Source organism: Pelodiscus sinensis, chromosome 1 (assembly GCF_049634645.1).
Source record: "Pelodiscus sinensis isolate JC-2024 chromosome 1, ASM4963464v1, whole genome shotgun sequence".
NCBI classification, from domain to species: domain Eukaryota; kingdom Metazoa; phylum Chordata; order Testudines; family Trionychidae; genus Pelodiscus; species Pelodiscus sinensis.
The window spans coordinates 267,675,389-267,703,128 of record NC_134711.1 but is presented as its reverse complement, the minus strand read 5'-3'; the positions used below and the strand labels follow the sequence as shown (position 1 = coordinate 267,703,128).

Below are 27,740 nucleotides of genomic sequence, written 5' to 3'. Positions count from 1 at the left end.
ACAACTAAAAACAAGTTCAGGCTCTGAAATGTTTTGAATATGCTTTGTGTATTATAAAATGGTCATGCTTTCCATTTTTTCCTGTCCTTTTGTATTTTCTTTTTACACAGACTGAATAGATTCCTTAATTTTTCCATGAAGACAGCATTGTTCAAAGTGAGAAACTGGTACTAGAAACGGGAAAGAGAAGTGAAAAGCCAGTGGCCATGGGAAATGCAGCAATTACATTTATTGGAAATTCTCCAGGCATTACATGAAAAAAATGGATATATGTGAAAACAGGAAAAGCACATAAAAAATCATGTATATCTGAACACCCTTGATCTTGTAATACACTGTAGTGCAGTTCCCTGGGATTAGTTCTGTATATACATATTGGCTAAAATTTACCTTGAACTAACTGCCTTTTCACTTGGCATTTTTCATTCTGGTGCAATGAAATATTATTGAAATACCAAGACAGATTGTATGTAATTTTATACACAGTATAAGAGCTTGCACCCAACTCCAATAAGAAAGATAAATACAGTAACTGAATGAGTACTACCAAATAAGAAAACTACTGTGGAAATAAAATTAAACCCTGCAGCAATGAGTAGCAAAGCAGTGATTCTGTTGCTTCCCTCCCCTCCTTGAAATTAACATAAAGCATTGACATAGAAAGCAGTTACAGTCAACATTTGCTTTCTAATCAATCTTACATGTAAAAGACACTTTGCTGAATTTGGCACTTTGCTTGATTTTTATACTTAAAAAAAACTGCCTGGACTATAGCATATATGGTAAGATAACATGATCCATTTTAACATTCAAGTAACAACTCAGACATGAATTCCAAAATACATGTCTACTACATACAAACAAATCTTTTTGCTGATTTACACTAATCACAATTGGCTTTTTCGGATCTGTAGGCATCTTATTTATTGTCCCTTGGTTGGCATACACAGACTCAGAAAAATAAGTTTACAAAGAAGTGGTGGTATCAGAAAATAGGGCTAGCCTGAAAGCATTAAGCTGCACTTATAATACCTCCTTTCAAAGGTGTGTTTCAAACTAACGTTTGAAACTGAAAGGTACATGGCATTTCAAGCCTGGCTAGCTAATTCTCTCCCTATACACTTACACAGCACAAGCCTCAAAGTTTCCTGGTACGTCTTTTTATATGATGTATATAGGGATTCAGAGCTCCCCACTTCATTCAGTGCTTCCTAAACCACCCCTCCCCCCAGATTTGCTGTACAACTGTTTGGGGAGTCAATGAACTGTTTGACAACAGAAGGTCTTACAAGGTTTCTTAAGCAATTTGAGAACTCTCCAGGTTTAAACACATTACCACATCATTTCACCTGCAGGAAATTAAGCTCAAAGTACAGACGACTCTGCAGTCCTATGTCCTTCCTTCGACTCTTACTGTCAAACTCATGGGGTAGGAGAGGCAGGAAGTAAGCTAACAGCCATTTCTCGCTCTTGCTTTTGCATGACCTTTCAGTCTTTTGAATTCTTTAGGCATAACTGTGACATAATGCCTGCCAATTTTAACAGGCAGGCGGGACTAACTTTCTGATTGGCACATTTGAGTCAGTGTATGGCATTATTACTCTCACCATAAGAGCCACATAGTGACAGTCAGCCTCAGTTATTGTTATATTTACACATCAGTGACAGACACACAAGTTGACACAGAAGTCCACAAAATATGTGAAACATGCTATTCTTTGGAGAAAAAAATACATTCATCTTTTTCAAGTATTATTCTCTATATAAGACACGTTATCTTCATTTTGCTAGACAAAAAGATATGCATCTAGAGTGAAATTTTAATTTACCACCACCTTGCCTTTCATTATTGAAATTCTGACCTTTTCCTTTAAATCACCTCTAAATATACAGCTATTTGTCATAATTAAATGCAACAGTCCTTTATTTCCCAGTGTGATATATGTACAAACCATTACAAAAATCTATTTTAATAACCTGGGATTTGCATAATGAGAATGACACAGCCTATATACTGCTATGAGTCCCAGCACTGGTTTTTAGCCAAACTATCACCTGCTGCTTTCCGAGTTCCTTTATAGCAGCATATATCTCTTTTCTTTTCCTTCATATTTGAAATTATACTGCCTGTAACTCTTACTTATGGCTTATTTCCTTGCTTTGTTTTATTGTTTGGGTTAAAGTTTACTTCCTTTAGGAGCAGTTCACAGTCAGACAGCGCTTCTGCTGGCAGGTATTTACTTATTTGCTCTACCGTCTTTTGATATACCATCTTCTCTTGTTGCAGTGACTGGATTAAGCTCCTCATTTCGTTCTCTCGGGACAATATGTTTTCCAGGCTGGATTCCAGACTCTGAATTTTAGCATGAGCGATCTGTATGAAATAGTAATAACATTTTACTTTACTTTCTAAAAGATTGAGATTAAGACCTTTATTATCACATGTGGTTGTACCCCATTTGCCTTCAAACAACTCATGAGCATACTGCAAAGATCTGAACAATTTATGAATTTTGTGTGCATTTTTTCTGTATGTATCTTTACAGGCTGAAGGTTTTTGTCTTCTCTCCTGTGCCTCTCTCACACTAGACTGAAATTCCAAGTGGGGAATTGCTAATGGAAGGTCATTAAAATAGGATGGTCCTGTATTAAAATACAAACATCCAAGCCAACAGACGGGCTCCATCCAGGAGAATAAGTTTGCCCAGAGACAGACGGACTGATAATGAAGGCACCTGCCATGGGCAAATGATCTGGGATGATCTGTGAGTCACCTGACAGAGGAACTGAAAGGTTGTAAAAGGGAAGGAACTGATCTACTTGGGGTCTTCAGTGATCTGCATCAACTCAAGCACAGGGAAGCTGCTGCAGGAGTCTGAGCAGGCAGCAGAATCCTGAGTACCTGCACAGAGATCATTCTAAGCAGGAAAGGTAACTAGACTGAGGGGCACTGTTTGTTGCTTTCTAACATACAAAATAAGAACTTCTTGACTGGGGAAGCAATTAGGCTGTGGAACAAATTTCCCATGCCAAGTTTCTAAATATTAAAAAAAAATCAATTTCTTAAATGACACAGAAAATCTCTGGTGGCTGAATTCTTGGAAAAAGTGAATGCATGGTGATCCAGTTATATTTGGCTATTTACCTGTAGCTTCTCCAACAAATCCATGTTCTGCCTCTTTAGCTGACTGTTGGCCCTCTCCAATTTCTCCAAAGGTTCACTGTCATCACAGGGATTCAAACCTTCCTGCAGCTCATCCTGTAGTACATGGTACTCTACTTCATAGGCATGAAGCTGTTTGGAAATATCCATCTCAAAAACCTACCAGGAGAGGGAAAACAGAGTTGTGCTTAGAAGAGGAAGCATTAACTTCATTTGGTTAATTGGCAATCTGCTTGCTTTACTTAACATTTTAATTGCTATCTAGCATAGATTTAATTGCCTCAATTAACAGGGTCATTATTTTATAGTGGTCATAGAATGAGAATACCATTTGAGGCCACCAAATGAGAACACAGCTCATTCAATATCAGGTTGTTAGACTCTGCAAAACTGTTCTGCTGACTCATCCAACAGTCAGACCATGCAGGTATCTGCTCTAACTTAGAAATATAAAAAGGTGGGGAGAAAGATTTTCAAAGATAGAAGTAGGAATTAGACACTCATCTGTAAAATGGAGGGGATTGCTTTTTCCTCCTCAGAGGGTTGTGAGGATAACCACATTCAGGATTGCGGGGCTCTTGCATATTACAGTGATGGGGACTATATGAGCACTTAATACATAGACTATTCTTGAAATATGGCCTCATGGAGCCCTTGAAATATAGCCTCATGGAGGCTCCAAAGTAAGAGTGGCAAAGGCTAGGTTGACACCAGTCTTGAAGGAGAAAGTCTTAGCAACAGTCTGCTAAGCAGAAAACTCAGGTTCAGACTGATGTTTGCTGTTTTTCAGGAGACTCAAATCTAAGCAGGTCATTAACAACTTCATTAACAATGAAGTTCATGATGCTTTAATACTCTGTTACTGTTTTGTCTTATTGCTTTGTATTACCTATTGTTAGGCATAATAGGAAATATACATACCAATTCAATGTCCATGGGGATAGCAAGGCTCTTACATGATAATCCCAACCAATGAGGTCAGGAATTTGAGAACCATGCTTAAAAGTATATTAGATGAGAACCGATAGGTTGTGGCATGGATTGGCTAGCGTTGTTTTCTGGGGAAAAAATCTTTCCCTATTCATCAGGGAAATTGTTAGCAAGAACCCCGTCTGAATGGGTTTATCAATGTGAGTTTAATCAAAGTGTTAACTGGATCCTAAGGATTTTCTAAAATTTTCCCCATGCTTCAACTAAAGCTACTCTGAGAAAACAAGACAGTGCTTCTTGTTAAGATACAAGACTGGGACCGAGACTTCATTCCCAGTTTTATCCCAATCCTCAATCTCTGGCTCTGGCGGTGGGTACCTTCTTCACTGCATCACTGGAGGAGCCCCCCAGCCTCCCTACATTCTGGTCCCCCCCTTATCCATCCTATGTCCCAAGGGTACCAGGTCCATCCATTGCCAAGCTGGTGGTGGCTGTCTCAGGAGAGGGGGAGGGTCCTTTGGTAAAATGGGAATAATACTTCAGTGTGTTGGGACAATTAAGCTTAAAAGTTTTTTAAGCATTCAGCTGCAGCCTACATGAATTCCTAGATAAATGAAGTCAGAAAATCTTCAGATTAGATACAGCTCTGTCTCTCATCAGTGAAGGCTGAATTTTTCCAGTGACTATTGTCTCAGACAGGAGATATCACTTATTATAAAAAAAAAATTGAAACTAACTCTTGGTTAGTGATGGATCTTGATCATACTAGAGGCCATCAAAACTATAAATATAGATAGGATTTACAGATTATGTGTATAGTCCAGAAGACTACTTCTTGAATTTAGCATCATAGCAACTGAGGGGGGAACCAACTGATATAGAAATTGAAGTAAGTGACTTTTCATAAGCAGAGACCCTTGTATTCATCTTAGGGTTAGTATCTTATAAATAAAATTACACAAGAAATAAAGGGGAAAAACAACTTCACCTGGGTAATAATCTTTTCCATTTGAAGACTACTCATGTCTGGGATAGTGCCTTTAAGAAAATCAACAATATTTTCAAAGCTTTCACATTCCATTACAAGTGATTCTTGGCTGCTAAGTAGACTCAGAGCTACCTTAAATATGACTTCAGTTCCTTGAAGAAAGATAATGTCTAAAACAGAAAAATAATTATTGTAAATGCATTGAAAAGAAGGATAAAAAATTGTTGGGTTAATTTTGGTGCTGGGATACTTTCCTTTACCTTTCTATATTTGAGCAGAAGTATGTTAAGGAGGGAAATGAATGTAGGGTCCTTCTTAATTTGAGTATTTTATTTTTATTATTTAGAAGAGACCAATATTTCAGCATCTGGTTAATAAAGACAAAAATGTACAAAACTTTTACTACCTTTTTACAGATACAGTGCTTTTGGGGGGAAAAGTCTGTATATTTGTTAGATAAGCACACTTTGAAGACCTATGAAGTGTGACAGTGATGTTAAAATGAGTTTATTTTTATAAAATGTGTAACTGATGAAATTTTCAGTGGTTACACATTTAAACACAAGGGGTATGTGGTAGGGATGTTAGATATTAATTCAATAATCATGTCACTGCACAAAATCTTAGCAGTGACATGATTATTCGATAGTCACTGGGGATGGGGATGGCAGACAGTGCACTCCTGGCCCCACTCCTGGGGAGTCCCCTTGTCCTCTCTGTGCTGCAGTGTGGATGAGCAGGGGGCTCCATGGGAGCTGGTACTTGTGGGAAGACAGCTTTTAAGTCAGCCCCCCATGAGCACCGGCTCCTGCCTATCCCACCCTCACATGGATGCCTTTGTGGGAGGCAGCAGCACTCGTGGGGTGGAGGGGGTCAGGCAGCTTCACAGCATGCTCCAGGAACTAGCTTAACAGCTGGCTCTCATGCATATCAGTGCCCACCTGCCCCCACGCTGCTGCCTCTTTGGGAGGTAAAGAGGCAGCAGTGCAGTAGGGAAAGCAGGGCTCCATGGGAGCCGGCTCCCCATGAGCACTGGCACATGCTCCTTCCCACCATCCTATTACATATGTTGTAGTAACCGTATTAAGAACAACGCATATTGGTAATTTAAAAAAAACAAACGTACATTATTGGGGGCTGATCATTAAACACTAATAAATGACTATTTTATCCTGCTGGTTTCAATGTAGTCAATTACTACCTCATTACTGGAAGTTATAGAAGCTCTTTAAAAGACTAAAAAAGCCTATTTATCTCAAAACCCATGCCAATGCTTTTGTGGTTTATAATTTAAAGCCCTGATCTGCAATCTGATCTGCTGGGCAGATCCTTATGTCTGTATGGGATGATTGTCTGGCCCCAATGAAGTCACTGGAATTTTTGCCACTTGCTTCCAAGATTTCACCCAGGGAATCTCATTAAGTAAGCTGTGCTCCACAAGGTTCAGGAGTTTGTCTGAACAGATGAGATTGCAGGAGTGGGGGTTAAGACTCCTAATAGGAACATTTTTTATATAAATCCAGAAGATACATTTCCAGAAGATATATTTGTGAGGAAGACACAAGAAGTCATTCTGCTCTATTGTGTGCTGATGAGGCCTCAATTGGAGTACTGTTTCCAGTTCTGGGTACCACATTTCAAGGACGATGTGGAAAAATTTGAAAAGTCCAGAGAAGAACAACAAAAAATGATTAAAGGTCTAGAAAACATGAGATATGAGGGAAGACTGAAATAATTGGGCTTGTTTAGTTTGGAAAGGAGAAGACTGAGAGGGGACATGATAGAGGTTTTCAAGTATCTAAAGGGTATCACAAGGAGGAGGGAGAAAAATTGCCTAGGGAGGTTGTGGAATCTCCATCTCTAGAGATATTTAAGAGCAGGTTAGACAGACATCTATAAGGATGATCTAGACAGTGGTTGGTTCTGCCGTGAGGGCAGGGGACTAGACTTGATTACCACTCAAGGTCTTTTCCAGTTCTAATATTCTATGATCCTGCTATATTTATTTAGGGAACAACAACTTATGATCCTCCCTTCAAAAAAAAGGCAACTCTTAGACTTCAAAGTCTATTGGAGCAACAAAACATGAGAATGGTATTTCAAAACAAAACAAGCCAGAGTTTTTATCTTTACAGAAGCAAAATAGTAAAAATAAACATGAATATAATGAAAGAAAGAAGTATTTAATGTTCCCCGTCATTACGGAGAAATAAATTAACCAATACCCAATTTTCTAAATTGGCCCCAAAATAGGAAATAAAATGTAATTACAGTCTATTTTTTTTCTAAAAGCAAAAAGAGAAAAAATATAGTGTGAGGCTTAGGGAAAATAATTTGAAAACAAACAAGGTGAAAGAAATTAAGCAGATACTTTGAATAATGTAGGAATTGAAAAAAATGGGAATAAACAGAAATGGTTCACAAATGCTAGAAAGGAAAAACTGAAAGCAGTTTTCTATAGATTTAAGAGAGAGCAAAGTATGTGAGACTATAGTACAGTTAGAAAGAAATGAGGAAAATGTATCTATATATCTGTAGTATTTTTGGACAAATTCTTACAACGACTGTATGAATGAAAAGTGATTTCTGAAAATGAAGAAACTTGAAATTATTATTCCTAATCTATTAATGAGATAAAGAAATTGCTCACTATTAACACGCTCCTATAAACACTATCATAAGCAGTTCCTATGAAGTTCTTTCAGTAAACATTGACCTGTAATGCATCAGATCTTAAAAGATTATCTAAATAGAATATGAAATGTACTACAGTTGGAAGCTGTTTAATTTTTAATACCCGTATAGCAAAAATACTCATGAAATCAAAACTGAGTCTAGTGTTCACATTACTGGATTCAATGGCTTACTTTAATGAACTCTACAGAAAAAAATGGTGTGCACTGAAAACCTATGGTATCATATTTGTCTCCATAATAATACAATTCAGAGTTTAGATGTCTCAAAACTATACATATTGCTCTTGAATAATCCTATGCAAAATACCTGTATCACTGTTAATGAGTTAAGTTTTTGCTGTCTACTTGACATTTAAAAACAGTGAGACTAAATCTACAGCAATTAAGTTTATGCTCCGTAAGAATTTGCTGTTTCCAGTTTTTCCTTCAGTTTAACAGCAGTCACTCCGACTTATTTAAAAAATAAACTAGGGGGCTGTCCCCCGGGTTTGTTATGCTCACCAACCCCTCTCTTTCTGGCCATGAAAGCAGCCAGAGAGCCTGATTATGTCATTCTGTGACACAGAAGGAACATTTTTTTTATAGAGAGAGAGAGAGAGCGAGAGAGATAATAAAATCCAATTGTGACTGACACTGGAACAAAGTCAAAAATATTCCAATGCACTTTTTTCTTACTTTATACAGGTTATTATGCTACTTACTACTGCAATAAAGCACCATCTCTTACCAAAAACTCTGGCTACAAATCCTAATGGAAACTGAGAAGCAAACAATGTGAGAAACCAGGGTGCAGCATAGAGACTAGGGCTGATTTCATTCTCTTCAAGATGATTATAGAGGTCTCTGTGATAGTCATGGAGGAGTCTTGAAAGCTGATACATCTGAATCTACAGTAAGTTTGGGAGAGAGAAAGAAAAATGTTGAGTTTGTAATCAGTTCACAATGTATTCCAGGTGAAATCAACCCCTGTACCGAAGGCCCAATAAAGTGGACCTTAAGCCAAGTATAGGTCTGTTGTGGATCCTCTTACCTTAGAGTGAATTTCAAACTCTGTGAATTAAAGCCAAACACTTGAAGGAAGAAGGAGCAGTTTGAACCACACCATTTATTATTGAAGTATCAGCTGAATTCAGATTCCAGATTTTAAGGTCAGAAAGAACCATTATGATAATCTAATCCAGCCTCCTGTATATAGGGCATAAAACCTAATCCAGCAATTTTTGCACCAGATCCAATTACCCTTACTGTTAAAAAACTGTACTTTATTTCTGATTCAAATTAATCTAGTGTCAGCTTTCAGTCATTGCATCCTGTTATGCTTTTGCCTGCTAATTTTTTTTTTAATTACCAACAGAAATTAATTTCCCCCATCTCTTTATGGTTATTCCTAGAAGGTTTAGTGGTAGCTACATTATAAATGTATGTGCAACACGGTACAATATGGATTTGAGATAGATGACTGATATACACTGCATGTATTTAACATAGTCTCTTCCAAGTGCCAACAGAGTTTAAAAGAGTGATATGAAAAAATATTACATAAAATCAGCGTCAAAGTTGCTAAGAGAAAAGGTGAAAATACTGGTTTCAAGCCACTATTCATTGTTAATAATGATACTCTGCAGCAAATCATTTCCCCTTTTTATTTGACAGATTACTGCCCAAAGCAAGTCATGTGGCACACAGAATTCCTTTCCTCTCAGAAGATAAAGGATATTGATTACCTGCCCAAGTCTGTTGTTAGCTGTGTTTTACATGAATCTTATTCCTAAAGGAGGAATGACTCATCAGTTACTTTCCCATTTTTTTAATGTTTTGTGAATTGTGTTCTCCATTTGACAGTATCTGCTACTATTTACATATCACGCAACATCATCTACAAAGATCTGGATAGACCCCTTCTAGGGTTAAGGAGATGATGCAGTTTCCTCAACCATTATAGTCCTTGGCTTTTTCTGCTGAGGCTGTCAGTAAGGACCAGCTCAGATAGCAATGTGCAGGACAGAAACATAAAAGAGTGGACTTGATGACCTCCCAAGGTTCCTTCCAGTTCTACTATTCTTTGTACAATAGAAACTAGACAAAAGTAATTTCATAAAGACCATCAAACACCCATCAAGCAGGGACTACATTCAGAGATTTTATTTTTGGTTTTAACCAGCGGCCTTGATCAAGACATCTAGAAAAGAATATACAATAGCATGGAAATAAAAAGACCAAATAAAAATTTTCAAAAGCATCTAAACAGCTGCCTAAATCTCATTTTCAAAAACTAATTTGGGGCCTAAATTTGCTGAGAGGATTAGATGTCGTACATCTTAACACTTGGGCATCCTGTCGTGTCAATGGAGTTCACAGTCCTCTTTAGGTATCAAGGTCCCTATACAATGTATGGGTAGAGGCCTAAAAAGGCATCCTCAGAAGCCAGGATGTAGAGGAAGGGGTTTGGGGAGCCTCCTGCTTCCTCCCCCCTCGTCCCCCGATGGTTTTCTGCCCCCTAGCTCATCTTAATCTGAGCCACAAATAGCTGACTGGTGGGTCAAAGGGAGATGCCTATCTGCGCTCATGATTTTTAGCCATGAGCCTTCCTCTCCTGGAGTTAAAAACGTAAGCCAAACCAGTTCTCTCCCACAAAAACAAACACTACAGAGAAACAAGCTCTATCCCATTAGTGGTCAGGGCATTCACCTGGGATGTGAGCGAGTAAGATTCACGTCCTTGTTCCAAATCAGGCAGGATGGAGATTCCAAACCAGCTCTACCACATCCCAGGTAACCACTGAGCTACTGGATAGATTGGGATAGATGGACACAGGCATGCCAGCCAGCCAGCCCACAAGATTCTTACCTCTGTCTTTGTGTGCAGCCCAAACCAGTAGCTATGCCTACTGGATTGGGGCCTGAGGACACAATAGGTGAGGGAATAATTAGCTGGAGAATCTGGATGGGGTTTAGGAATGACTTAGGGTTCTGAGCAGCTTATTAGCTGGGGAGCACTGCCAGAATTTAGGTTCAACATAGGAGAAAGAATGGATGGCTAAGAGTTAGCAACTAGCTTGAATCGTACTTAGCCATCCAATCTTTCTTCTAAATTGCTAGTTTAAAACTTTATTTTTGACTTTTGGTACACTTTTTTATTATTTTTAGTCTTCTGGTGCGCTTTTAGAAAGACTGTCCTTTTACAAAGTTTTTTTAATTTTTTTTTAACTTTTGTCCTTTTGGTCTTAAATCTAGTGTATTTGAAGTAACAAAAACTCCAAGGTCCATTTTGATATGCTTATATATTTTGAGCTAGGCTTTTCTACAAAAATTTTTTTGCTGTAGGTATTTATGTTTGTAATGAAAATCAGTTGTTGAGTGTAAGGGAAGGATAAAATAATCGAGGTGATAGATCAATTGCTTTGTGGTGAAAAGAAGGAAGGCTTCGAAGAGGCTGTAATTCTTCTAAAGCTTCTTTATGACAAACATTGTCACCCATTAATTTGTTTGCATTGATTTTGTCAATCTCTATGCCTTCTAAAGAATGTACTCAATTGAGCGCCACAAATGGTTGAGTTGGCACAAAGTACTGAAAGCCAAGATTGACAACTGCTCTATCTACCGTGGTTCTTTGTAGTTTGTGGATGGTGACAGCATAAGCGTGTATGATTGGAAGCATTTGCCACTCCACCAAGCCATATCCAAAGTTTGCTTGAAATTGACACGATTGGCTCGATTATGTGCTTTCCGACATTGCCTTTGAATTAATTTTCAACTTTAGGGATATCGGTTTTGTGAATTTGGTTGCGGCAGAAGTGGGGCCATTTTATATTGGTGATGGTGCCAATTTTGCCATTGACCAAGGCTTTTGTTTGATCAATATTGTACTGAAGCATAACTTTAGCACCCAGATGTATTCCAAATCTCTTTGGAATGCCTGCCGTTCAATTGACCTTTATTAGGATAGCTTGATAAAGGTTAGGTACTTGTCTTCTCTGCTCAATGAGGGTACCTTGCGCTGTGATTGTGAACATTTAGAGAATCGCATTGTCTAAACTGGACAAAACTTGATTATTGTGGTCGTCTACCATTTTACAAGTTGGCATGATTCTCAAAACTTTTCCGAGTGAATAGTCCCCTTGTTGTTGGCTTTCCTCACATTTACACAGTAAAATATTTAGCTGTTCCTGTGTGAGTTTTTCCTCTCAAAGATTATTTTAAATTTTGATAAATGTTGTATCCCCTCACTGTCATGTTTTCAGTCAATTCACAAAAGCTAAAGAGGTAGCAGAGATGCACAGCAGATCTCATTGAAACAGGGTGCTTATAAATGGGACTGCTTGATACTGGTGGAAGTTGAAGGAGATCACCGAAGAGCAAGATGTCAAGCCTCCAGCTGTTCCCAGCGTTGCTGGACTTAAACCCACCTCTCTGTGCTCCCCAGGCAAATGCCCTATCCCCTAAGCCACTTCAGAACTTTGCAGAAGCCCTTCCAACCCTTGCAATACAAATTCAATGCACATCCATATCTTTATATACGTTTACGTATGTGTTTGTGAAAGTTGAAAATCCCCTGACAGACAGACGAGAATGGTGGCCGTTTTATTATTATTAGACAATCTTTCTATTAAACAATTAGTAGTGACCTATAAATCCATCAATAATTCTTTCTATGGGAAAGAAATTTACTTTGATGTGTAATATTGTTCACATCTTTGTAAAGCCTTATGCACTTGAACTATTCAAGCTTTCTAATCCTGCCCAAAACCAAAAGGATTTAGTTTTAACTACATGTTCCATTTAATTAGCTTTCAATCCTCTGGCGAAATTATCTTGTATAATCACTTTTGCATATTTTTGTCTAAAATCAACTACTTTTCTAGGCTAATCACCTAGAAACTGGTTCTAGTTATCAAAAGTAATTTTTCTTTAATAGATGGAAAACAAAACTAGAAATGGTTAGCACTTTGCTTTAAAAAACAAAAATGTGCAGCAATGCTCTTCTTAAAAAAGAGGAATTTATGGATATATACGTATCTATTTGACTTCATAAGAATTCAGATGACAGAAGTTGCAACTGATAAAGTACTTTTCTCAGAAGAAGTAATTCTTTATTCCTTTTCACACTCTCCAGTTCATTATAGAAAAAGATAACCAATCTGGAGTTTTAAAAAATAAGAGAAATATTCCTCCTATTTATGGTACAATTCCTGTGACTGGGGCCTGTCCTGCCCTATTCCCAGCCCCCCACACCACCTCCTCAGACCTCTCCCCAAAAAGGATCCAGAGAAATCCATTGTATTCTCAAAGGTAGCTAACAATGGGCTGCTGGTGGAGGGAGAGAAAAAAAATCTTAAGCCAGGTTTTGTTTATAGATTATTAGATAGCCATTGACAACAATATAGTGGTATGTGATTGCCAAGGCACTTGGTCAAAGGCAGTCAAAGATCTGCCACTTTCATGCTTTGTTGAAACTAGAGAAACAAAATAGAAGTTGATTTTGTGTATATCTTTCAGCCTCTATTTTCTAAGTTGTGAGTCTGAAAGGCAAACCTCCTGCTGACATTACTTCAGATTTGCAGTGTATTTACCCACCTGCTCCCAGGCTCTACATATTCTAAGAAACAAACAAACAAACAAAAAACCCAAACAGGCCCCACATTTCCTGAGCCAGAACAGACACTGAGAAGAGATATACAATGTCATCAAGCATAAGCCTGAGGCATGAATCACATCTCACACTATGGTCTTAAAATCTTCCTGCAGAAATATGGAAGAGACAGCTCCCGCTTAATGTCAAATTGGTATAGTCAAACACATGCAGTACTGGAGGAAGCTCAATTTGGAACTCAGACTTTATAGATTGTTTTGGAAAAGGCTGAAGTTATGGCTACATCTTCCTGTTGGTGGCTCAGACAATTCAAGCTTTAAAGGATAGAATAGGGTTTTGTATTCACTAGTTACAGCAGCATTCCATGAATTAAAGCACAGCAAACACCCAAATGCTTTTTTTTTTTGAGCCATATGCAAAGACAGTTCAACTAGACCCATATCCACAGATGAGTGAGACAGGTAAAGACACAATTAGACTAGATCCTTTTCATAAGTTTCTGAAGCACTGTTTATAAGTGAAGGGTTTAACAGTGTGACCCTACTACTTTCAATACAACAAATTTATGTCAGGCATTAGTCATTCCAGGTAAGAAAATGAAAGCATGAACTATAAGACATATGTTATATGCTCTCAGATATGAACTGATGGTTTTAAATAATGGCTTAATTTGTTATATTCAATAAAGTCCCATAAAATTTGTTTAAAGCCACCAGTCGTGGCTCTCTGTGTTCTGTGTTATTGAGTTCTAATTCACCCCTAAATGTCTTCTAAGAGCTCAGGGTATGTCTACACTACCCCGCTAGTTCGAACTAGCGGGGTAATGTAGGCATACCGCACTTGCAAATGAAGCCCGGGATTTGAATTTCCCGGGCTTCATTTGCATAAGCCGGCCGGCGCCATTTTTAAATGCCGGCTTGTTCGAACCCCGTGCCGCGCGGCTACATGCGGCACGGGCTAGATAGTTCAGAATGGCTTGCTAGTTCGAACTATCTGTACACCTCGAATGGCTTGCTAGTTCGAACTATCTAGCCCGTGCCACATGTAGCCGCGCGGCACGGGGTTCGAACAAGCCGGCATTTAAAAATGGCGCCGGCCGGCTTATGCAAATGAAGCCCGGGAAATTCAAATCCCGGGCTTCATTTGCAAGTGCGGTATGCCTACATTACCCCGCTAGTTCGAACTAGGGTGGTAGTGTAGACATACCCTCAGTTAGCAGTGGAAGTATTGGCAATGCTGCTAGACAATATTGACCTCCCGTGGTCCAGCAAATTCGTTGCTTCGGCACTGGTCAGGTCCCAAGGGTTTTGGACTAGAGACATTCAACCTGTATTAGAAAAGTGATTTGATGCTTCATGTGGAATATCCACAGGACTAATGTAACTGACCACTGGATGTCACTGTTGATCTAATTTGAGAGAGATTTTATTCAGTTCTAGTATAAAATGCTACAAGCAAGGTATAACAGGGCAGAAGTTGTGCACGTTGTGTACAGCTATGTGACAGAGCTCATACATCTTAGCTCATAACTCTGCTGCTAAGAATTTTAACCTCAAATCTGAAGACTGCCAGTTATACCTGTCATAGTGGTTTTAAGATACAGGCAAAGGTCTCCAAGAAATTAAGAAATTGAACCCAAATTGTTTGCAATGGAAGCAGAGTTCAGATCTCCATTTTCTAAGGTGAGAGCCACTTACTCAATGGCCATCTAGCTTCCTTATCAAAGGATCTAAAGTGTTTTCCATTTAGATGGCAGAGACTGAGATTGCATCTTCTCTCAATTAAGATAATTAAAAGAAAACATGCTGGAAGAATACAAAATAATGTAGAATGTAGATCAGGCACTTCTGTTTCCTCCATCTCAATTACAAAAACAAAGGAACGCTCCCTGTCATTGAAAGGCATCAAATGAAAACATGACTGGATTCTAACTGGATAATTTTATGGATAAAATGAAGAGCAAAAGATAATTGAAAGGATTTTTCTAAAATTGAAATTGATATGCTTCAAAGCATAAATCGAACAATAGCTTAGGGTTAGGAAGAAATTTACTTTATTGGCAAGTACTTCAGTAATTACTGAACAGGAGGTTTCTTGCACTTTCCTTACATGAATTTGGTGCTGGCTGAACGAGAGAATTTGCCAGACACGCTAATTCGAACTCTGGAAAATTGACAGAAGTAGCTTCAGTCTTCTCTATAGTGTAGTCATACCTTTGGTGACCATGTTGGGTTAGAGAGTATAAGTTTATTCCAAGCAATGAATTGGTTATCAAACCCGAACTGTGCTAACATATGAAAAAATAAACCAGACTGTGTGGTCAAAGGTCTTGTCAACACCTAAAGTGATAGTTACGAATTCTTTAGACTATCTCGAGGCAGTAATACCGTCTATCTATTGAAGCAAATTATCTGAGCTATGTCTATTTCAAAAGAAGTTACCCCATTTGTGTGTATATAATACAAGAGAACTTTGTCCAGTCACATAGCAAGAGTTCTAGCTAAAATCTTAGAATCACAATTAAAGAAATAGGCCTGTAATTTTTACATATGCCAATGTCTTTCCCAGGTTGAACAATAATTAAAATTACAGCTTTTCTCAGAGCAGGTAGGAGAGTTTGTTCATTCTTGGCCTCATTGAGCACCTACATTAGTGAATGCTAAATTCAACTGGAAACAAGAGTGCCAAGAGTGTTTCCAACTTTAATTTCTTTGATTGCCATAGTAAGGAACTCAATTTTAGAGGGGCATCTAGAAGTTCCTCCTAAGAATCAAATCTCTGGCAAAGATAATACATTAAAAAGGGCATCTTTACCAATTCCCTCCAGGTAAATATAATTTTGAATAAAGCTTTTGAAATTGTTTGTTTATTAATATCTATGTTGCTATTATCACTATTACCAGCTATTTTATTTCTGTCAGCCTTTTGCTTATGTCTATATGCCAACAGCTTACCAGCTCTTTCACCCAATTCCCAGTAATTTTAGAATCATAGAGATGGAAGAGACCTCAGGAGGTCATCGAGTCCAGCCCCAAAGCAGGACCAATCCCAATTAAATCAACCCAGCCAGGGCTTTGTCAAGCCTGGACTTCAAAACCTCTAGGGATGAAGATTCCACCACCTCCCTGGTAACCCATTCCAGTGCTTCACCACCCTCCTAGTGAAATAGGTTTTGCTTTAAACAAAATAAAACAAACTGCACCTTTGGGGACAGAAGACTATTGATTTCATATCTTAGCTTGATGAGGGTTCTGGCATTTAAAAAAAAAAAAAATCTAACTCTTGGGCTACGTCCACACTGGCCCCTTCTTCGGAAGGGGCATGTTAATTTCCAACTTCAGAATAGGGAAATCCGCGGGGGATTTAAATATCCCCCGCGGGATTTAAATAAACATGGCCGCCGCTTTTTTTCCAGCTTGGGGAAAAGCCAGAAAAAAGCATCTAGACTGGCACGATCCTCCGGCATAAAGCCCTTTTCCGGAGGATCTCTTATTCCTACTTCACCTTTGAAGTTGTAAATTAACATGCCCCTTCCAAAGAAGGGGCCAGTGTAGACGTAGCCTTGATGTATAGTGTCAACAAATAATGTAACAAAATAGCAAAGAGGCATTTAATCTCCACATTTTAGTTGAGATGTTCCTGTTTTACTCGTTCATTCTCTACATCGGGGTGGGCAATAAGCCAGAAGCGGTTCATGAGGGTTAGCGCCTGATGGACCACTACCACTATTTACCTGTGCCTGCCAGTTACAGCTGCTTACAACTAACTTCCACTGGCCACACACTGCTGTTCCTGGTCAATGAGAGCTGCAGGAAGTGGCACAGGCCGGACACCTTTCCCGCAGCTCCCACTGGCTGAGAACGGTGATTTGCGACTAACGGGGGCTTCAAGCAGCTGTACCTGTGAAGGTGCAGGTAAATAAAGTGGCAACAGCCCACCAAGTGCTAACCCTGGTGAACTGCCTCTGCTGATTATTGCCCACCACTGCTCTACATGAAGGCAGGGGCAAGCAGACAGATAAAGAGGATCATGGTTTATAGAATGGGTGGGTAACCTTTTTTGGTGAGGGAACACACATAAATGGGAAGAAAACCCTCCACAAATCCCCCCCCCCCAACCCTCTTACTGATGTGGTCCCATACTTCCCTTGCAGAACAGAGAATAGGGGGGTCCAAGCTAGAAGATTTTCTGTGCTTCAGCCCCGTGGAAAGCTGCGGGGAGGGGCGGGGACTGGGGAGCCAGTGTGGGCTCTCCAATGCTTCGGATGAACCCTGAGCCTTGGGGGCTGGATCCAGGCAAACCAGGAGCCGCATCCAGCCTCCAGGCCTTAGGTTCCCCATCCCTGGTTTATAGTGTGTTTTGGGAGTTGCTGTTTTTGTTTCCTTTGGTTTTTGAGGGGAGGGTAGAAGAATGGAAAGGAAAGGAAGGGATAGGTGAAAAGCAAAGTTTCCAAATGGAAGAGTATCAGGTTTTATGACAGGAAGAAGTTTACAACCCTTAAGCTTCTTTTATCTACTTGTATACGGGAAAATGACAGAGATGGCTGGCAAGGATGACTATATACATTTTTCTCACTTCTAACACTTATCCTAACAAACTGCAATATTTCCAAGTATCAGAACACTAGCAGCCACTACGAAATCTTACTTCAGGTTCAAGTTCAGTGTGTTTTAGGAGAAAAGATCAACTTACCTGCAGTGACATCATGTCTGGCCTGTACTGTTTACGAAAGCCAAGATCATACATAAGGAATTTCAGCATTTCAAAGGCTTGCTCCTCACTCATGTGTAGAAGCAGTACTCCGGCCACAAAGCTGATACCCTGGCAATAACCCACTTCCTTGTCCAGCAAAGAATAAGCTTTCAGGAGATTGAAAAGTGACAGTTGCCCTGCTCCTAGCTGGGTGGAGAAGTAAGGATGTGTGGGGAACGTCCTTCCTAGTGGAAAAATAAGAAGAGAAAAGGTATTTAATTCTCAGTTCGTTTTGGAGACAGACAGAAACCCTTAAAACTCCTCTCCTCGACATTTGCAGAAGTTTCTCTTATCAATCCTTCCCAGAAAAAATCCTTAGATAGTTGGTCATACTTTCTGACTAGAGCAATACTGAAGCTGTAGTTTAGTAGATAAAACCATACCTTAGGTATTTTCAGGGCACCTTTTACTGTTTTATTTAAGCACTGAGTAACTGCTATGTACTTTTTTTAAGAACCTCTCTTGATTTTATTATTATTTCTTAGAGTTGAAATGAATATATATAAGGGGCGAGGTTCAATTCTGCAACCCTGTTTTACAGCAACAAAGCCTGGCTTAAGCCACAGACTCTCATACTTTCACTCTAAGTTTCTAGTCCAATCGCTGGAGTCAGCCCAGATGAAGGCCATCACACTGACTCACACTAGAAGGTAATATTCTCCGCTCAGCAGCACCAAGTTTCTAATGAGGATCAGGACCTCATTGTTCAGGATGCTATGCAATCACATAGGAAGATAGCGACTTACAATGTAAGACAACTGACAAGCAAGATGGTGGAGGATAAAAGGAGGAAGAAGTGGAGAAGGGGGTTTAATTACATGCATTTGTATTAAAAAACAGGATAATGAAGTAACATTTACATTTATATTATCTAAGAGGGTGTGTCTAGACTAAATGGCTCCATTGACGGAGCCATGTAAAGTAGTTTACTCGACATAGTCAATGAAATGGGGATTTAAATAATCCCCACGTCATTAAAATAAAAATGGCCGCCACGCTGTGCCGACAATCAGATGATCCGGCACAGCATGGGAGTCTAGATGCGGCATGGTCGACCAGGGAAGCCTTTGTCAACCGCTCTGGTAAACCTTGTTTCACGAAGCATACCGAAGCGGTCGACAAAGGCTTCCCTGGTCGACCACGCCGCGTCTAGACTGCCCCGCTGTGCTGGATCAGCTGACTGTCGGCACAGCACGGCGGCCATTTTTATTTTAACAAAGAGGGGATTATTTATATCCCCGCTTCATTGACCATGTCGAGTAAACTACTTTACATGGCACCGTCGATGGAGCCATGTAGTCTAGATGCACCCAGAATGATTAATTTTGAAGATTACCCTGATCTCCTCTATTCTCCATTTTTATCTGCTTCTCTTATTTCTTTCCAACCATTAGACTGGTCCATAGCTTTCTTGTAAATCAGCCACACTACCTAGCCCTGTCCCTTCTTCCCACAGTCATGTTTTTCTTTTCATCTTTCAGCTTAAATCCTGCCCTCCCTCCTTAAGTCCCAGGGAATGTGGGAATTTCATCCTTCCAAGTTTGTGGTTCACTCCTGCCAATCCAGTACATTTTCCTCACCCCTCTTCAGTGAGCCTGCAAAATTATGTTCACTAATAATCATGGGCAAGGATATGTCTACACTAGCCCCCTAGTTCGAACTAGGGAGGCTAATGTAGGCATTCAAACTTGCAATTGAAGCCCGGGATTTAAATGTCCTGGGCTTTATTTCCATGTTCCTGTTCGGTCGCCATTTTTAAATGTCACTAGTCTGGACTAATTGCCCGCGGCTACATGCGGCAGTTAAACGGTAATTCGAACTAAGTCCTTAGTTCAAATTACCTGTTACTCCTCCTGGAATGAGTTCGAATTAGGGGGCTAGTGTAGACATACCCTAAGTGTCTCCCTTTGCACATACAGCATGAATACCACAAACAAAGGAGCAGAACTTGAAAATCTGTCTGTTTGGTAAAAGACAGCACTAAAGGCAGTCTAAGCAAAATGTATGTTTGTGTACAGAAGCATCTTTGTTTCTGTGACAACATGGAATCCAACCCAAAACTTCAACTGAAAAAACGATGTTTTCCAGTCACCTCCACAACAGAACACAAAATACACTTCAAAGTATCTATCAGCCACCACAAATGTACCTAGATCTACAAGGATAGCATGTTGCTGAGCAGTCAGCTGTTTCAAGAGTTCTTTGTATGAGATGTTAGGAGGTTGTTGTTTGCTTGGCAGTCTATGTCTTACACGATGTTGTACAGCTAGAAATTGCCAAATTTCTCCCCGTCGGCTTTTTGGTACACCTAAAAATCAGAGGGAAGAGAAAATAAAGGCCTTAAGTGGATAATATTCTCAAAGTTTTCATTCATAATGGTGACTTCATAGCTATAATGCACTGGGTGACGCTATCTTTACAAAACAGATCACATACTACATATACAAATGTGAAAGATGGCACTAATAGCCCTACTTTGAGGATTTAAATTGAGCTTAAGAATTGGGTAGGGTGAATTTTACCTTGGGTTTGTCATGTCATCTTGATATTGTTTAAGTGTTAATCATAAAAATATGGAAGTATAAGAGCTCTGCAGTGCAGATCTGAACAACCAAATTGCCACTCTTTTCTTAAAGAAGTGATGGAACTCTCAGAACTCTCAGAACATCTAAACTACATGCCTCTGGTGACAGAGAAATGTAGATTAGGCTACCCGGCATAGGAAAATGAAGCGGCGATTTAAATAATCGCCACTTCATTTAAATATAAATGGCTGCCGCGCTGAGCCGATCAGCTGTTTGTCGGCTCAGCGTGGTAGTCTGGACACTCTGCGGTCGACATCAAAGGCATTTGTCGACCTCCCAGGTAAACCTCACCCCAGGAGGCATACCTGGGAGGTCGACAAATGCCTTCGATGTTGACCACGGAGCGTCCAGACTACCGCGCTGAGCCGACAAACAGCTGATCGGCTCAGCGCGGCAGCCATTTAAATTTAAATGAAGCGGCGATTATTTAAATTGCCACTTCATTTTCCTGTGCCAGGTAGCCTAATCTACATGCCTCTGTCTCCAGAGGCATGTAGTCTAGATGTACCCTTACTTAGCCCACAAAACAATGGTACAATAACCCTTGAGGTAGCCTGTGTACTAAGGGAGGGAATTTCCAAAAGCATCTACTTGATTTTGGAGCATTAGCTCTATGTAATGATTTTTGAGTGGGACTTGACTGCAGCTAGGTATGAGCCGCCCAGGCTGGGCAGACAGACTCATGCAGAGTGAGGCTTAACGTAGTGCACTAAAAAGATCACTATGGATCTTGCACTACAAGCCCAACTGACCCTCTGGGTCTGAACTAAGGCAGCCAGCCTGAGTGGCCAATGAAACTGCAACACCCCAACTTCTAATTTTACCATGCCAGCCTAAGCCCCACTAGCAGGGGTTTGTCTACTCAGACAAGGAGACAGGCTCCCAGCTATAGTACAGAAATACTCATTGGGACCTATTCCCCCAGCCACCTAGCAAGTTTGAAATCTCACCCTAAGTTAATATACTGTATTCTCATTTGTAGAAGATAAATATCTTCTTTTAGCATTAAGACCCCGATGTTATGTTTTATAATCTTGTATATGTTAAATGCAAAATATTATTAACATGAAGAATATTTAATCTAATCTAATCTAATCTTAAAGCCACAAAACAAGAGCCCAGAGGAAATCCCACTGAGATGTAGGTTTAGTAATACATTTTGTTAATACCAGAAATTTGCTCATTAGGGGTGCTCTGAGTGAATTCACTGCTCACTAGCAGTGAACTATTAAGAAGTTTTAAAATCTGATTCTATTTTGTAATTCCTCATATTTTTCTAATACATGGATTTTATCTTGCAGTGATAAGCTATTGGTTCTTTAGGAACTAAGCCATTGGTGTGGAATTCTAGAGCAGATTCATATCTGCCTTTTCATGTATCCCTAACTTTAAGTCTTTACTGGGGTTTTCAGCCTTCATTCACATGTAACTTGCACTAATAGCGTAGTCCTTTTGTCTTCATGCAATAGCTAGTTCACAGAGATTTATAAGTCTAGTACTTACTTCAAGCTATGGATTTGGTCCTTGTGCTTGAATAACAAAAGCACGTGATTTTTGGTCCAGATAGCTCAGATTCAATTCCCATATATGGTACTGTGTTACAAATGGTAACCCGCATGGGAATTCTACAATAGCTGGCAAGCTCAAGATGTTTTCCCCAGTCAAATGTGTTGGCATGGGTTACACATTGTGACCCTCTGCCCCCATCTAGTGACTAGTCCACATACAGAGGCTTTTGAGTCTGCTTGAGCTTTTCATCTCAGAGAATAGAGGCTTTTAGATCCACCAGTGCTAACATATCCAAGGACATCACCTTACATACAGTAGTATAGCTATGTAGCCTTCATAAAAACATAATGGCCATACTGGGTCAGACCAACGGTCCATCCAGCCCAGTATCCTATGTGCTGGCAGTGGCCAATACCAGATGTCCCATAGGGAGGGAACACAATAAGTAATCCTCATGTGATCTCCCCCCCCCTTCCCCCGGTCACCCACCTCCAGAGAAACAGAGGCTAGGGACACCATTCCTACCCATCCTGGCCAATAGCCAGGGCTCGACAAACCACGGTGAAATCCACTCGCCAGCTCTGCACTGCCCATGCACTAGACTCGCAATGCGCATGCGCACGCCACCAGTGAACGGGGTGACCAGCTGAAATCTACTCGTCACGGGAGAGTAGATACACTGATTTGTTGAGCCCTGCTAATAGCCATTGATGGACTTTCACACAATCTTTCGGCGACACAACAGGACCAGTAGGCACAACAGGATCAGTCTATATTCTTATTGCAAAATAATTCAGTTGGTGTTTTGGGGGGAAAAAAGTAATGGATAATTTTTACTGATCTGGTGCTACTGGAACAAGCTTACTGAAGGCATATTTGGTTTAACTCATCTTAAAGACTAATAAAAAAGTCTCCCAAATGCCCCAGCCAAAACACATCCTCTACATACTAAATACCTTCTTTTAGGGTGATGTGAATATCCTCCAGGTCACATCTGATTTTGGCACGGAAGTTTAATAATTTCTTATCCCAGATATTTATGACATCCTTCTGACATGTACCAACTTCAATGTAGTCCAGTTTAATTTTCCTTGACTGGAGTTCATCTCTGCTTGCTGGAACATAGAACATGAGGGAGAGCATATGAGCGATCATATCAGAAATCAAATATCTTAATATAGCCAACATCAACATTCTGAATCTCTCTTATGTTACTGCATAGGACAGTTTGCATTAATTGATAATGACAGAAGATATACTTTAAATTAACTGTTTGACTATACCTCTATGGACACCACTCATGTTGCTGAATAACAAACATGATAAAGTCACATACCAAACCAATGTACAAGAAACAAGATACAATACAAACTCAGATGTGTTTCTTCCTATTCCCACAACTGCTTCTGTTAACTTTAGCAAAGTTTTGCTGAGTGAAATCAATATTCTGCAAACAGAATCTTGACAATTCTTAAACTGATGTTGATGCAAGGTAGAAAAGATCATCTGCCAGTATTTCAAAAGACATGATCCTGAGTTCTGCTGACAATTGAGAGGTATCAATCTTTCTGTGGCTAAATGTTAACATTTCAGCAACAAACAACTGTGCAAAGCTATTTATGAGATAATTTTTACATGATGTACATTGCACATTAAAATAGCTTTACTATGAGAAATCCCACAGACTTTGAATACTCCTTCTGGAACTGTAAGGGCTTGGTAAAGTTATTTTTAGGAAACTTCTCTTTTAAATGACAATATCATTTTGTGCCCAAGAGTTGCACTATTCATAGTGGTCCTCACATTATGGCAATTTTAAACAGATGCTTCTCACTTTTTTTTTAGCATCTTTTTGTCTCAACTCCATTGCTCTAATAAGCCATAATGGAAGATAGCAAAAAGGATAAGGATTCTTAATCTCCCATGCCCTATGATGCACAATAGGGCATGCAAAGCCAAATGTGTCTCAAACTAGTTACCCTCCCTCCAGGAATGGTCAGTACCCAATGCTTCAATGAAAAGTGGAGAAAACCCATGACAAACCTAAGATGATTAGAACACATGCATAAGTATATGCAGAGTCAGTAATTACAGTTGAGCCTGTTCCCCAATCTAGTTGCTGACTATCTCCAAGTCCTTTATAATTTGTTATCTTTATATGACTGAGAAGACCCAATAAACAATTCTTCTAGTTATCTGTATTATAGCAGCACCTATTAGACCCAGACATTTTCTGCTAGGCACAAAGCATTTAGGAGAGCTCCTACTCCACAGAGCTTCAATCTAAACTTGGGTATTGCCCTGGATTTTTTTTTTAAAGATTACATTTAGGGAACAGCAGTTCTTCAAATGAAAGAAAACCCTCCACTGATTTTTTTTATGCAGACTGTTGTAAAAAGATTTTAAAATCTCAGTAAGATGCAAGACCATAAGAAACTGAAATTCCTGTACTGCCAAAAAGGCATTAGATTCTGACATCCTTATTTACATTGAGTGGTGCTCTGTTCTACAACTAGACCCACTGAAATCAGGATTACCTGAGGAGTAGAGGCACTACTCAGTGAGAATAAGAGCTGCAAAATTAGACTTTTAAGAGATTTAATTGCTTGCTGCCATACTTTTTAAATGTTCCTGTTTTGAAATCATCTAGAAATACTGTGTTTAAAAAAGTAGCCTTTAGTCACTATCAAATTTAAAACAAGAGGTATTTGCTTCACAAATATCTTACCTTCTGCAGAACAAATAGCTATTAGCATTCAAGACTCCTCGATGGCACAAAAAATAGTAGGAGAAATTGTGTTAATATTTTAACCAGAACATTTAAAACACTGTATTAGCAGATAAGAACTGCTGAGAGCTATTTCATAAAGGGGGGAAAATTCACATATTAAAACAAAGGAGCAATGATTAGTATGATGAAAATACCACTAAGAATCAGACTGCCACCAGAGGTTTCAGCCCTTTCTAGGTTTAGGTTTACATTTTCTGAAGTTTGTTATAGACTATATAATTGGAAGACCAACCGCCACTTGAATTAAGGTACAATAATGAAATATCCTACTTGCATCAACGTGCATCAGCTTTCAACAGGTGTTTTCAACATATCCTTAGACCAAACAAATGCAAAACTAACATGGAGACTGGGAAAGTTTCCAAAACAACCTATTCATTGTCTTAAGTGATCTCAGCTCCCAAACACAGACTGCCAGGTTGCTAAACATAAAAACGGGCAAGAATAAAGGATTTAGTTGGATTGACCATCATTTGATGACTAAATAATCAGTCAATTCATGGAAACAGAAATCAGCCATGGGAAAAAAATTCCCCACTTTACATCCTTTCATTACATGTCCATTTTTTAAATGTATCTTGGATGTATAGTGGGGATGCCTAGTATCTGGATAATCGTGTAGTTAATACAATTTGTATCAGCTACATGATTAATCAATAAGGACTGCTATGCAGAGCTGCAGTGGGGGTAGCTCCAGGAGCTGGCTCGAGCTGGGACTGAGCAACAACCCTGTCTGGGAGGGGCGGGGGGTGAGCAACTCTCCACTGAGACCCTCACAGACAGGGGCTGCTTAGCAGCAGCGTCCCCATCCTCCCGCCCCCGTTACCTCTGATAAAGGCAGCGGGAAGGAGGGGGCAGAGTGGCACCACAGAGACAGTGCTGGGGGAAACTGGCTTTTAAGCTGGCTCTCCCTCCCCCCAGCACTGGCTCCTATTTCCCTCCCTTGCTGCCTCTCATAGAGGTGGTCTGGGGAGCCAGTAGCAGGGGACCTCTTCTGGTCTAGCAAATTCCCTCCTTCAGCACTGGTCAGGTCCCGAAGGTGCAGGTCCAGAGAGGTCCAGGCTGTAGTGGGCAAACTGGGAGGGTCATACCCTACATACTAAAGTAGTGTATTCAAAGGCATGAGTCAGAATAATAGCAGCCTCCAGAAAATGAAATACTACACAGGATAAAATTAGCAAAATTACCATATACAGTTTCTTAGGGTAAAGGTACTTAGTGTAAATTACATCAGTTTTGATTTCTATAAAAGTTTTACTTTGAGACCAGGATTTTGACTACTACACCTTTTGAAGAATGGAATCCTGAAAAGAAGAAAAAAATTTGGCCAAAATACTGATAAATGGGGAGGGAGGGAGAGAGAGAGGGAGGGAGAGAGGGAGAGAGAGAGTGTGAGTGAGTGTTCGTTCAACATTAGATCTTTATTGGGACTTGATTTTTCATAATTGCTGAGAACTCATCCTCTGAAAAATGAAGCACCTCTGAGGCATTGCAAGTTGGGGACTAAAAAAATTGAAATACCAAACTACCAATTGCTTCTGAAAATTTAGGATCTTAATTACTTTTCTGGTAGAGTAAGAAGAATGGAAAATCTACAAGAAACATTTTGTTAGAATGATTACCTGTTTTTATAAATAGATAATACCCAGTTGAACAGTACAATAGAAAATCATTTGCTATCCTTTGAAAATGGGGAGCGAAGGGACCAATCCACCTGTGTTTTAGGTATTCATGCCAGTTTACTACAAGATGACAGGGGAATACATTCTGGATGGTTGTCTGATATTCCAGAATCGGATTGCCCAGAATATATACTGTAATGATTTATACTAATATATGTATGTATGTATACACACACACACACACACACACACACACACACAAAGGAGTATACTGAATCTTATTCTGACAGAAAGCATATGTTTTTAAAATTGACACACAAGCATGTACTTTTATAAAGAAGGGAAACCTAATGGAGAACGAGCTGCAGTATACTATGTCTTTACATTACCTCACAAAAACAGTCTGTTTAAATCATTGAAGATTTTGCCTGTATGCCCTTTTTGACAACTTTGGCCATGAAACGACCAGAGAAGTAGTTCATCTTTTAATATGCCCAATATTTTCAGGTATTTTAATCACTAAATTAGAGTAATTACAAGTTCTGCATGGGACAGCAGTGCTTCTAAGACTGAGGTTTACAATCTTCCATTAATTAATTATATTTCTGAATCTACTGCATAACATATAGTTTCACTGGCTCTGATTTTCAGCTGAAATCAGTAGGAGTTGCTAGTGAGTTGAGCCCTTGAAAACCAGGCCCAGTTGTTTCTGAGTGGCTAACCTTCCAGCTTTTGGTTTTCTTTTTCCATTCGAAGCAGTAGGATTTGCTGATGGATAGCTTTTCTCCACAGACTCTGCAACTCTTCCGATTTTTTTCTCCTGCCAGCATTATCTGGGGCATCCTTGTTTTGCAATATCAAAGAAAGAGGGTCCTCCTCCAAAGCTGGAGCAAGAGGGGACAGTGGTAACAATTCATTCCCTTCAAAACCATCTGCAAAAAATCAGAGAACTATCACTGGAAATCCAGATTACATTGGTTATACATGGCACAGCCAAGACAGCAAAGAACTCATTATAAGATAGGAAAATTTGGTTCTAACAGGGGAGGCAACATTTTAAATTAAGTTCAAGGGCAGCTTAATAGTTACCACTCGCATTGCATCTGTTCAGTATT

General features: G+C 39.5%; 1 protein-coding gene across 4 annotated transcripts in view; it reads right to left on the bottom strand.

Moving 5' to 3' along the window:
* Positions 1–214: 214 nt before the first annotated feature.
* The window catches only part of TBC1D4 (TBC1 domain family member 4), a 162,818-nt gene continuing 135,292 nt past the window's right edge, over positions 215–27,740 (bottom strand). For all 4 annotated transcript variants that reach the window (XM_075918883.1, XM_075918884.1, XM_075918886.1 and 1 more), the window contains 8 exons: positions 27,348–27,557; positions 23,169–23,327; positions 20,268–20,426; positions 18,059–18,303; positions 8,505–8,664; positions 5,082–5,251; positions 3,146–3,322; positions 215–2,374 (listed from right to left, as the gene is read on the bottom strand). In XM_075918883.1, coding sequence (XP_075774998.1) covers positions 2,141–2,374; positions 3,146–3,322; positions 5,082–5,251; positions 8,505–8,664; positions 18,059–18,303; positions 20,268–20,426; positions 23,169–23,327; positions 27,348–27,557 — 1,514 coding nt within the window. In that variant the 3' untranslated portion in view covers positions 215–2,140. The remainder of the gene's footprint in view (positions 2,375–3,145; positions 3,323–5,081; positions 5,252–8,504; positions 8,665–18,058; positions 18,304–20,267; positions 20,427–23,168; positions 23,328–27,347; positions 27,558–27,740) is intronic.